At 37.8% G+C, this 13,083-nt stretch overlaps 1 protein-coding gene across 1 annotated transcript; it reads left to right on the top strand.

The window, feature by feature from the left end:
* The first annotated feature begins 2,414 nt into the window (after positions 1 to 2,414).
* On the top strand, positions 2,415 to 11,803 carry LOC141592151 (protein PTST homolog 3, chloroplastic). Its single transcript, XM_074412733.1, has 13 exons — positions 2,415 to 2,638; positions 2,756 to 2,875; positions 4,275 to 4,423; positions 4,754 to 4,957; positions 5,918 to 6,044; positions 8,138 to 8,201; positions 8,289 to 8,354; positions 8,528 to 8,581; positions 9,426 to 9,545; positions 9,917 to 10,041; positions 10,767 to 10,818; positions 11,019 to 11,158; positions 11,318 to 11,803. Exons 1-12 carry the CDS (start codon positions 2,475 to 2,477, stop codon positions 11,115 to 11,117), a joined length of 1,344 nt encoding a protein of 447 aa, XP_074268834.1. The 5' UTR covers positions 2,415 to 2,474; the 3' UTR covers positions 11,118 to 11,158; positions 11,318 to 11,803.
* The last annotated feature ends 1,280 nt before the right edge of the window (positions 11,804 to 13,083 follow it).

The following is a 13,083-nucleotide window of genomic DNA, read 5'->3' as shown; positions in this document are numbered from 1 at the left end:
AAACCTAACCACTCAACTTCTCCAGCCTAATTCACCAGACCACCACCACCATGCCACCGCCGGAGCTCCAGTCTCTACCTCGCTGGCGTAGCACCATTGTTCCTCGATCAGATCTCGCTCATCATCGGCTATTTTCACCCTCCCCTCTTCGCCCCTCTCTCTTTCACCGGATATTTAATCACCACCGCCCCTTTTCTTCTCCATTTTCTTTCTCCTCTGAACCTTGTTAAGTCGTCGGTTGTCGTACCATCACCATATACTAGTGATTTACGGCTAAAACAAAACTATTAGGCTACAAATATTCCAATAATGTCATCAGTTGGTTTGTTATTTTTGAAACTATTTCTCCTTTTTCATAGATCAATCATTTTAATCACGACAATTCTAAAAAAAATGAGATCTAGGGTGGTTGTGAGGCGAGTCGACCAAGCTATCGGCGGTGCGAACGTATGACGATTTGTTGTTGTAGGTAATGTGGCTGATGTTTGATGGAGTTGTCAGGTTGTGTGTGGAAGATGGTAAAGTGTTCGTGGCGTCTTCGTACGATAGTTGTTGATGTCGTCGTGCGATGGTTGGGTGACCATTATCACACTCATAGAAGTACTGGTCCTCCAATTCGCGGACGACCCTCAGATCGATCAATACTCTGTCATATGTGTGGTGTTGCACCGAGATAGAAATAAGATGACGAATAAGAGGCATGACACTATGGTCGATTTGGTCTTACGTCGTGAGTCAGAGGGGAAATGCGAATACCTTGATTCACTTTTTTTTTTGCTTGAACTTTGTGATTTTAAGTTGTAGATCTACAACAAGTGAAGAGGTATTTCAAAAAGCTAATACGCCGGAGTTTATGTCGGATAATTCCGACCCGGAAAACATTCTTATTGACCAAATATAATGTAGCCGGTGTTAGAGGCGGTGGTCAAGCGGTTATGACAGTGGTGGTTGCGGCAGTGCACGGAAGTGGGATGGCTGGGCAGGTGGTGTTGAGGCGTTGTTGATGTGACGATGGTAGTGATGGTGGCGTTAGTCGGGTCAGCTTGGTAATGGTGGTGGTGGCAGTGGTGGTGGTGGTGGGGGCAATGGTGGTGGCGGTGGCGGGAGCAGCGGTGGTGGTGGCGGGGGCAGTGCTTGTGGCCGGCGTGGGGGTAGTCGGGTCAGCTTGGTAATGGTAGTGGCGGCAGTGGTGGTGGTGGCGGTGGGGCCTGTGATGACGGTGGTGGAAGTAGATACACAAAACACCACCCAGATACATATGGTATTGATACGGATACACTTGGTATTAATACTGGATACTTGTGTATCCCGTATTAATACCATGTGTATCCGGAGGTACTAGCTAGTGTATCAGGAAATGCGTTTCTCATAGATCCATGATAAGATGCGTATCTGACTTTAATAACACGTGTATCTGAGGTTGATAAGAAGTGTATCTGTCTTTAATGACATGTGTATCCGCAAAATATATAAAATGTATCCACAAATAGCATGAAACATATCCGGGAGTTAGTGTTAAAACTTGTAACAATTTACACAAAGTGTATCCACATATAATATCAAATGTACCCGCAAATAGTATAAAATGTATTTCGGAGTTACTCTTAAAATTCCCAAAAAAATTAGTGTTAAAAAGGTGTAAAAGTGCATCTAGAATTTTAGTGTGGAAAAAGTGTATCTACCTATGTTATAAAATGTATCTGAATATGGAGTGTATCTGGTAAGGTAATAAAATGTACATGAAAAAAAAAGATAAAAATAAAATAAAAGGTATAAATAAGCTAGTTCGTACGGTTCGCACTGTAAGTCTGTAACTCAGTTCATACCTAAACCCGCCCCTATGTATATATAAAAGATATATAGATATTTCTGCTCACCCTGTAAGGGTACGTATACCTAGACCTGACAAATTGACTCGGTTCGAATAACCTGATCCGAATAGCGTGACCCATACCCGACCCGACACCTGAACTCAAGACTCGAGTTTGATCGAACTTGAATTGACCCCCAATATAACTGACTCCACCTGACCAAAACTCTGCTTGGGCGGGACATGGACGAGCCTACACTTGAAAAAATTGTCCGACAGTTCTAATTTTGTTGCCCGTGTCAATTATTGCAGGCCAAGTTTGATACAAAATAATTAGTTTTTAGTTATATACATTTTTTTATGTTATTATTGTTGTCATGTAGAGAAAAATAGGAAAATATTTTTTTAAAGTGGGCTGGCCCATGGGCATTTTTCATTGTCCATACCCGCCTATTAATTTTGGCGGGCCTATTTTTATTGTCCATTATCCGTTAATTTGGTACTTTTCCATAACCAACCCGCTTAAATAGCGGGCTGAGTGGGCTGGGCCAAACGGGCTGATCCGCACTTCATCATCAGCACTAGTCCGTAGTCGAGTATTTTCACACAAAAAGGTTGTTAAAAAACTGAAAAGCTTGATAATTATAATAGAGTGAGAGTTGAAATGGCAGTCCATCCTCAGTTTCTTGCTCTTCCTCCCTCCCATCACAATTACCAAAATTCCAATCCCTTATTATCCTTGTCGTTTCATTCAATTTTACACCCTAATTCCAATCACTTGTACGCTAAACATTCAATTGTATGTCTTGCTTCTTCCAACAAATCTAGGTACTACTAATTATTTCTCAATTTTGCATTTGGGTATTTCACATATGTATTGAGGATTGTGTGCTACTGTATAATTGAATTGTGGGTAATGCTATATAATTTGGTTTTGTTAATTAGGGCAAGCAGGAAGCTTATGAGTGATGAGGAGCTTAGGAATTGTCTCAAGGATTTTGTGTCATCACTTGGTCTGCCTCATGACCATGTTCCTTCTACTAAGCAGCTCTCTCACCATGGAAGGTATGTTTGCTACTTTGGGATCTTGTTGTTGATTGATAGATGATTAATGATAGTCTTAAATTTTGTGGCTTCATCACTTGCATGTCATTGATCAACTAATTCATGTATTATGGGATGTTGCTAAGACGAAATTGGGGGAAAGATGATTACTCCCTCCATCTCGCTCATTTGCTTACCTATTCTATTTTTCCATTTTTAGGTATCTCACTTATTTGTTTACCTTTTTAATATGGAAAGGTTTTCCACGAGTTATGTCATGCAACTATTACACATAAATGGCCCCCTCCTCTTTCCTTAGTCTTTGTGTCAAAACCATAGGTAAGCAAATGACCAGAACAGGAGCATGCCAAATTAGTATACTCTCTAGTCTCTTCTATTCTAAATAACCTTCCCTATTCCCTTTTTCGTCTATTCACAATACCTTTCATATTTCCTTTTTTTGGTAAAGTTTTATGCTTATGTTAATCACCTCACCCCACAACAATACGTATACTTTATCCTTATTTTAATCACCTCGCCCCAAAACCCCACAATACCTTCCCTCTCTCTAATCACCTCCCCCCACAACAATACTTTATGCTATTTTAATCAAACCCTTAAATTTTGTGTCACCCATGAATAGGGAAGGTTATCCGGAATAGGAGGGTGTATAAAATATATTGTATGGTTGTATAGTTGTAGACGTGGCATGCCATCACCTGAAATTTTGAAAATATTGCTTCCAAGTTTGAGTGACATGTATGCCATAATGAGTTACTTGAGCTGTGACAGACTTATATTATCTTACATGGAAGATGATAGCTTAACCCATTGTTTGGGTGTAATTATTTGGAGGGAAAGGGAGGGATGCAATTCGCTTGTTTCGATAGCACAATGGGTTGGAGCCACATGCAGGAAAATAATGTGGCGAAGTGGAGGGAATAATGGAAGAACTACAAGGAAATAAAAGACGCACAAAAGGGTTTGGTTAGTATTCACCAAGCCTTGGGCTATAGCCATGTCCAGGCACATTTTTTTCAAACTAAGGTCTGGGCCATCTTGAAGCAATATGTAACATATACTTAATGTTGCATACATGTGAACTCCCTTACTCAGCAATCGTCGGGAGCCTTTTAGGCGTTGGAGTAGCGTTGTTGAGTTGATGGTGAGTCAAATTCACTTTTCTAACTGCTTTACAAACTCTAAGCTTGACTGAGCAATCAAGCCTCCCCTTTGTTGGATTGGATGTCAGCTTAAGAGGTTTTGTCCAGATGTGTATATGATTGTCATATGTGATCTTTTGAAATCATTTTGAGTATCTACATGTTGATAAATATTTATTCGCATTGTAGGGAGAATGTGCATACGAGGTTATAATGATTTTGTTGTTGTTTCCATGTCTATCATATCAAACTTACAGGAAAGATCTAGCAAACATTGTTAGAAGGAGAGGCCATAAACTTATTAAAGAACTTCTTACTAATGCTACAAAACCAACAACAGACGAGTATGATTCGTTGGAGAACTTGAATGGAGAATTCAACGAAACTCAAGCAGATGAAGAAATAGGTCAATTTTATTTTGGCACATTTCTACCTCTATCCCAAATTCCCAATTTTATTGTTCCCATTTGATTTTGATTGTCAAATGTTCGAACATTGACCATTAATTTCTTAAAATATAAATAGCGCTACATAGTAAAATTTGGTGAGGTTATTTTATCCATACAAATATTTTCGTGTAATGATTTAAAAAAGAATTGCAAATAATGTAAATTGTGAAAAAATATTGTCAATGTTGGACAAGCAGAGTGAAATGGGGACAATATAAATGGAAGGTAAGAAATACTTTTGTACTTTGTTTCAAAATCATTATTGATTGCGGTTATTGTTTGAAAAGGTCAGGAGGAAAAGGTGACTGATTACAGTGAAGAGTCAACTGATCTGATAAATGACGAGTCTCCTCTTGATGCTAGCTTGGCGATGACGCCTGAATCAGCTGCCTGCTCTGATAATGAAAGTCCTTTGTCTGAGGAATCACCAGTTTCTTTGCGGGAAAAGGTTGAAAATTTCATGAAATATGGCCAGTTGGATGCTGTTGAAGGTAAGGCAAAGCAAACTGGATGTTTATGTTACTGAAAGCAATGGGTTACGAGTCTTTGGCACTGTTCTTTTGGACTTAAATGTTAGTTCACTTTATTTCTGTCCCGTTCAGTTCAATTCAATTCAGTTCAGTTCATTTTTGTTCAGTAATCCCAGTTCAGTCCAGACAATTTCAGGCTAAAAGAACGGGGCCTTATGCCTCTTATCAGACATATCCAATGCTCGATTATAAATTAAATTAAGAAATGTTCTTTATTTTTATGTCATCTATTTTCTCACTATCTTAAAATTCCATCCTTTAATTTGTTTTTTTTTTCATTGTTCGCAAAAGTTTAGATTTTGATTTCTACCACAAAATGCTCAAAAGTAATATGCATGCTCCATTGTGAAAATAACCCATGAATCAACACCTCTTTCAACAGTTCCTTATATAACACCTCACAAAATGCAGCAACAGATAAACCGAGCAATGTACAGTTTATACTCTTAAACTAATATCTACCTGCTGCCTAAAATAATTTTCATGATTGGAGTAATTTCATAGGATAATCCTTTCTTCTATGTTTTATTTGTTACTTAAGGCTGTAGTACACTTCTTTCTCAGGATTTGGCATTAGATGCTTCAACTTTCTTATTCTCTTTTGTCAAAGCAGTGAGGATCCTCTGTCCCACTTTTGTGTCCCATTCCGTGTCCCACTCCATACACATTCCGACACATCACTTGTTGTAAATAAAAAATATACAGTAAAAGTGGGACAGAGGATCCTCACTGCTGTCGGAATGTGTATGGAGTGGGACACGGAATGGGACACAAAAGTGGGACAGAGGATCCTCACTGCTGTCAAAGGGCTTGTGTTGTCGAGCATTGTGTTATGGCGTAGGCATTAATTGTTACTGTTACAAGGAGAATCATGTATTCTAATTTGATCAATTATGGATATATTTGGCTGCCAAATTTCAGATGATGCAGTAAAACTAATGAACCATGGAGAGGAAAAACTTACTCCTGATAAAAGTAGTACAGGTTCAAATGGTACCCTTATTTTACAAAAATCATTTTCTCCTCCAGCAGAAGAAATATATACAAGGTTTTCTTTCATTTAATTCCTCCATTCTTTCTTCTACTATTTTACTTTATTTTCTATTTTTTAAATTTGCAAGGTTGTGCATTGAAATTGACTAGTTTTGGTCCTACTGCTTTTATGTTGGTTCCTACCTAGCTACCTGTTATATGTGCACACTACATGTGACTGAGACGTTAAAAACTGTATGCAACATATTGAGCAACTCATTTGTTTATTTTGCTTTTTTATTTTTGACTGAAAGATCAATAATTGAAAATTACAAGCCACACGACATCTCCAAAATACATCAAAACTAATGGGATACTCCGTTCGTCTCAAATAATTTGTTTAACTTTGATTAAAATACCCCTCACAAAGAATAAAAAAGATAAAAAAAATGATTGAGGCGGAATGAGTACATGTTTATAAGAATCGAACAAAAATATTTCCTTCCGTAACCAAAAACAGCTATTGATGCTTTTGCATACCCTGTATAGTTACCAATGTTTATTCATAGAGCCTATCACAGGGGGTTTTTGGAGCTGACATGGTTTTGAAAATATTGAATTTTGGTTGATTGACAAGTTGTTTATGACAACACAACATCAATCAAGCCGCTATGTGAAGAATCTTCTTAAAGCTAATCTTCCACATAATCTTTCTTAATAAGAGGGCTTGAACCTCTCATATAGGGAGATGAATCACATCAATACATAGGAAGAAAATTCTCATGAAAGGGAAGGCTAGAGCTATTTGCAACATAAAATTACTGAATATTTAGGCATAAAATTACTAAATATTTAGACATAATAAAATTTGAGCGTATCACCACCAAATTTGGTAGATCGGTAGCCCGTAGCCCGTAGCCCGTAGCCCCTAGCCCTATATTTTTTTTTTTGCTTCATACAGTTGATTTAAATGTTCTAGAAGTTGAATTATTTTGTTTTCAAGAAACACAATAATGTTGAGTGTTGACTACATCAGCAAAAAAGAAAAGCTGCTGATAGCCTACTAGAATTGACAGTGGTAGTTGTAACTCATCGTTTCCCGAGAATTTAAAAAGTTCAGCGTATGTTTAGGCTTTGCTTGAATGTGTAAGTGCTCTTACCATTGGACACCAGGGACGTAATTTTTAAAGGCGGCCGCCATAAGATGACTGAGAAAAGAGTGTACTAGAACCTAAGTCAATTAGTACCTGGATTATCACCTTGAATAGAAAGAACTGACTATAAACATGAATTCTCTGTGAAACATAACCCTAACAAATATACTAGCTTCTACTCTATTTAGTGTATCTCCAAATCGGCCCTTACTAATGTGATCCAGAACTTCGGCATGACACTGAATCTGTCAAAGTAAATCACACATACGTTACCGGAGAATAGTTACTGTAATCATAAGCTGTTCATAGATAAGTTTCATTTTGAAGAGGGGTGATTATGTTGAATATAATCAAGAAAAAAATCGTGTTTTTTCCCCTAACCTCCGATCGATCTCCAATGCTTGAGCCTACCTCAGAAAAGATTCCCAAGTAATTGCTTATCTTTGACCTCGTCGTTTGATTGTCCAATGCCATTTGATATTCAACAACTCTATGTTCCTCCTATCGCGTTTCTCATACCCACTGTTCAACTTTAGCTGTGTGGGTAAAAATGACCCTCATCATGGAGATGTCTCTCCCCTAAGGCCGTGGGTGACTTCCAAATACCCCATTTACCCCAAAAATGAAGTCTTGTTTGCTTGGATATATAATTCAGCCCATGATACCCTGATCCGTACCCTAAACAAGAGAATTGAGAGCTTGTTCAGCACTTTAAACTCTTATTTGTGTTTTATATTAGGGTATGCAAGGTAGATGAAAATGTAGTAGTGGCTTTGTATTATTTAACTCAAAATACATTTTTTGTGAGACCCTCTTTTTTTCTTTTGTTCAATATCATCATGTCTAGACTCTAGAATAGCAAGTATAATAGTGTAAAACGCATCTGGATAGGGCTATGTGTTGATCTCTCTTATCGCACTCCTTTCAGGATACCGTGTGATTTTTGAAACTTCATTGTTTGATAAGACAGATATCGAATGACTTGTTCTTCATTGGTGTGCCTTTGTTGTCTTAGGGAAATTCATCTTTCCACTCAAAGCCAACAAAACATTGATTTTGACCTGGGGATGAGCAGTGAGGTTGGCTCCTCTTAGTTAACATGTTGATGATAATTAATTCTTGAAAAATGTCCCTAACAATTTTCTCTTATATATATGTCTTGGTAGGGTAACACAATCCAGTCCAGCAAAATGGACAACGAAGTTGAAATCGATCGTCTCAAGCTCATGCTGGTAAGTATCATTCAATTTGACACCTCATGGAAATTGTTCCTTCCACTTTGTTTGTGTTATGAAAAATAGAGCACCACTCATGTATTTGGAAAATTATTTGATTGATCAACTAGCTCTACATATGCTTCCCCTCTTTCCCTGTTATTACATAATTGTGTTTGCATGCTTTGCAGCATCAGAAGGAGTTGGAGCTATCTCGGTTGAAGAAAGATATTGAGAAGGAAAAGGTAGAATTTTTCTTTTTTAAACAATTGCCAAGTGCCAACAACTTGGAGAATCCAACACATTATCCTTTTCTTTTCGTTTATACTTTTTGTCAAGGGAAAATATAACTTAGTCTTTCTAGCTGTAGTTAATCAAAGTGGCCGTGTAACAGAGCTAGATGTACACAACCTTTCCTGTGGAATTTTATAGAGGTGGTCATACTGTTTCAAAGTGGGTATTTCTGTTCGACCATTCCTTGAGATAAAAAAAAATTCTTATCGGTTGATTTATCCACCGTGTCTACTGTCCAGGGTTTCAAAAGTAATCTAGAGAGAAGTTACTTAGATAATTCGTTTAATGTGGGCGTATATTGCCGACAATGCTAGATTGCCATTTCTTTGTGCTTAATGGTAATGTTAATATTCTAGCCTCCATATTATGGTATTAAATATCCTGTCGGGGCACTAAATCATAATCATGCTATCAAGGTTTTGAAGGTGTTGTGATCGTACGTTTAGGCGATATCGGCCGCATCTATAGTGCAATGACCGAGATTAGTTCCCAACCAGCAACTCTGAGATCAAGTTTGTAACCAAGATTTAAAACCATTCCCCACACACCCTCCCGAAAAACAAAAGTTAAAATGCCTCAATTCTCCAGAAGTTCTCGAAAGAAATTCTGTGCCCTGCTCGATCAGTTTACGTTTTCGAGTCTTTCTATCTATCTAAAACTAGGGCAGGCTATAAGTTGGTATTTGATCTATCACTTGTCAGAAATTTGTAAACTGCAAAGATTTCTTGTTGGATATTAGAGTTGGAATCAACCCTAGATGGTTCGTGTTTTTAACTTTCTGACACTTATTTGCAGGAGGCACTGTCAATTCTGCAAACAAAGGCTGAAGATGAGATTAGCAAGGCTCAACAGCTTATAACAGAAAAGGAGGCTGAATTACAGGTTGCTGAAGACAGCCTCTCAGGACTTGTGGAGGTAACTTCGCCTATCCAGCCAAAAAATATGACAGGCGCAACTTGCAAATGACTCAAATAACCAGACCAATAACTATTGATATAAAAGCAAACCAAACCCAAAATGATCCAATAGGCGATAACAATGCACCATAAATGACCTGATCCCGTAATGAACCTACCCAAATGACATGTTTGCTAGGTCTACTGACTTTACTCTGCCTTATATACCTGTCTTTTTTCTTGAATGCATATGTTTTCTTTTCCATGTTATTAGGGATTAGATTGTTCATTCTTTACGTCTTAGGCTAGACTCACCATAGATAATTTGGTTGTGATGGCTTTCAGAAATTGTATCCTGATTCCTGATACTTATTGTATGCTTTGTCTTAGGCCAAGATTTACTATTCAGGAGAAGGTCAAGTGGTAGAGGTAGCGGGTAGCTTCAATGGATGGCATCAAAGAATCAAAATGGATCCTCAGATATCTTCAGTTATCGTCGACCCTATTGACTCCAGGTTTATCATACATTTTGATCTGCAACTGGACTGGCAGCATCTATCATTATTACTGTGTTCCTGTGTCTGTTTCTTGTTGGATGGATATATGCCTCTCTACTTTGTTGTTTCCATGTCGACATGATATGCTTTGTTCTTCTTCTTGCTAGGAAGTTAGTGCGTCTCTAGTTTTCATAGCCTTCTACCTTGTTACAATATGGAAGTGCTAATCTTGAGACTGCTGCTGGTCACTGCTAATGGCTTTTTTTTTTCTTTTTTCTTTTATTAACTTTCTGCTGCTTGCAATTGCTTCAGTCCCTGTCATGTTTTACCCTGTTATTTATTCCCTCCATCCCATTTATATGGACTACAGTAGTTAACTTTGACTGTTATTATATCACATCATACAATAGTACCGACCTTTTTAAAAAAGACCATATGAATACAATTCTTTTGATATCAAACTTTCACAAATTTTTCATTGTACCTTGACATATATTTGGAGAGAATGAGAAGTCCATGGTGAAAGTCAACCATCAAAGTTAGAAGGGGAAAATAAAATGGTATGCTTATTGGGGGGAGTCTCCCCGTGGTATTATCATAGCCCAAAATACTTGGGATGGTGGTAGTATATTATAAGCTCAAAACACCATTTCATTTTCTCTGCCCGAGATGAGTGGAGGGTTGGTTGTTCATTGTTAGAACAATTAAAAAACAAGAATTGATCATAATGATAACATTTACAGGAAATCAAGGCTTTGGTCGGCAACATTATGGCTTTATCCGGGGGTTTATGAGGTACGAATACTTAATAGTCCTGATTTATGTTTCGTCTCATAGATTTATTTTCCATGCTCTCATCTTTCGTGTTGTTCGGTGCCAAATTTACCCTATCAGAATGTCAATTAGATGTTTAAAAAAATAGCAAGTTCTGTAAGAAATTGCACCCTTCCTCTGGTTTATGCATCTTATGTTGACTGACCTGAACTCATTTCCAGATGAAATTCATTGTTGATGGTCAGTGGAGAATCGATCCCCAGAGAGAGATAACCCTACGGCACGGTGTAGAAAACAATGTTCTTCGAGTTGATCGGTAGCATTGCTCTCAGCCTTTTACTATGTCGTACGTTTTATGTTGGTAAGTTCTAGCAACCAATCTGTATGAATAGTGAGTTTATATGATAGTATGATACAGCCGCACCAGTGAGATCAACCCAAAATCTTTGGCATTTAATTATATTGGTTAATGGGTTGGTTTTGAAAAGTAAATGATGAAACTATAGTTCTTACCTCGCAGATAAGTAATGCAGACTCTATCGTCTTTCTTACCTCGCGTTCACTGGTTATGGAGCATATAATGGTTGTCCTCATAACAAGCTAAATTTGGGCAATGCATAGGGAGTCATGGTTATGGAGCATATGAATGTTGACTATGGAGAAGAAAATATTTTGATTGAATTTGGGCAAATATGATTTAAAAGCCGTGGTTGACGAGAGGCTTTCTGTGTAGTATGGCTCGTCGTAGAAGTTGTATTTCTGTAGCTTGCTTTTAAGGTAAAAGTATTTGTCAAGTTTTATTCAGGTACTCTTAGGCACCTAGCTTAGTTAGGCTAGTTCTCATCTGTGTAGTAATGTACTAGAACCAAATAATTGTCATACTGAACGCATGTTACCTATGGCATTTTTTTTTTTTGTCAGACGTTACCTATGGCATTTGATGCATGTTTGGTTTCCTTATATTATTATAGAATAAAGACGTGAATGTCCACATTTACAACCTTCTAGATTCGGATTGCAACTGCAACTTCCCTCCATGTCCAAGGTTAACTCAGGTATCGCTCACAATCAGGAAAGAGAACGAGGAAATCGTATAGACCCACATCAGAACTTACTAGGAAAGATTTATAGTAAATTTCCGTGAATTATGTGGATATTTCTCACAAAAATATCAATAATATTGGTTACCCCTAATAAAAAGTTTTAAAAATATAATAAACTGCACCATTAAATTTCGCAACTTTTGGGGTTTATGGATTATTCGTAACAAGGTTAAGTTTGAAGGATTGGCTACGAACCCTCATGTTTTGTTTGGAAGGATGTTTGATTTAATCAATGAAAAGGTACGCACCCTATGTGAATAGGTGGATGGCAAGGGTTTGAAGGCAGGGTCTGAAAGGAGTACTGGGGAGCTAATTGAGCAGACTAACGCGGATTAAAGAGACGGACACCCCTTTCACATGATTGGGAAGCCGGATCATTGTAATGTGCTCCGGGTTAAGGTGGATGCTAGTTGGGAACGATCTTTTAGGGCGGCCATTGGATGGGTGGCGTACGATGAGACGGGGCATGAGTGTTTGCGGCGGCAGGTAAGGACTAGAGCGGAATCAGCATTGCAGGCGGAAGCGCTGGGTATTCGTGATGTTCTTGGTTGGGCAAGTTCCGGGGGATTTCTTCATCTGAGCATTTCTTCAGATTGTTTACAACTTATCAACCAAATTGCAGGAGTAGCGAAGGCTGATCATTTGATTTCGGGCATTTTGGAGGAAATGCGTGGTCTTGCAAGTTCTTTTCATTGCTTATGTTTTAATTTTATTCCGAGACATCTTAATAGTGTCGCTCATGGTCTGGCTCGGCAGGCCATACGAATGTAAACCCTTTCTTTACAGTTGTCAAAAAAAAAAAAAAAATCGCAACTTTTACTAAAATGTTGAAAAATAAAATAATCATTATCATGGAGTTAAATAGAACTTTTTTAGCAAAACATGTCAATTCGCTTGGTGTGTTTCAGGAAGGAAACAAGCCATCTTCATGGTGTGTTTCGGTCAATAGACACCAAATAACGAAACACGGTATAGGGGACGATGTCCCCTTCTTCTTAGAAAACGTCACATGGAGTTGTATGTTTTTTCCTAACCTTATTTTGCTCGATAAGTTTCATCCGACATCGGTTTACTTCTAAACTTTGAGTATCTTTTAAAAATTACACGGAGTAATATTTTTTTTAATTCATTACTTAATAAAATCTATATTATAATCTCAAATTCTCATTATTTCACTAGCTTG

The sequence above is a fragment of the Silene latifolia genome, chromosome 7 (genome assembly GCF_048544455.1).
Source record: "Silene latifolia isolate original U9 population chromosome 7, ASM4854445v1, whole genome shotgun sequence".
Classification (NCBI taxonomy): domain Eukaryota; kingdom Viridiplantae; phylum Streptophyta; class Magnoliopsida; order Caryophyllales; family Caryophyllaceae; genus Silene; species Silene latifolia.
The sequence above is the reverse complement of the archived record's forward strand: the minus strand, read 5'-3'. Positions and strand labels throughout refer to the sequence as shown.

Excerpts from the sequence above, each read along its gene's own strand:
- LOC141592151 (XM_074412733.1), top strand. The coding sequence starts at position 2,475 with ATGGCAGTCCATCCTCAGTTTCTTGCTCTTCCTCCCTCCCATCACAAT. Across the intron at positions 4,958-5,917 it reads CCAGTTGGATGCTGTTGAAG|ATGATGCAGTAAAACTAATG; the intron begins GTAAGGCAAAGC and ends GCCAAATTTCAG. Across the intron at positions 6,045-8,137 it reads GCAGAAGAAATATATACAAG|GGAAATTCATCTTTCCACTC; the intron begins GTTTTCTTTCAT and ends TTGTTGTCTTAG.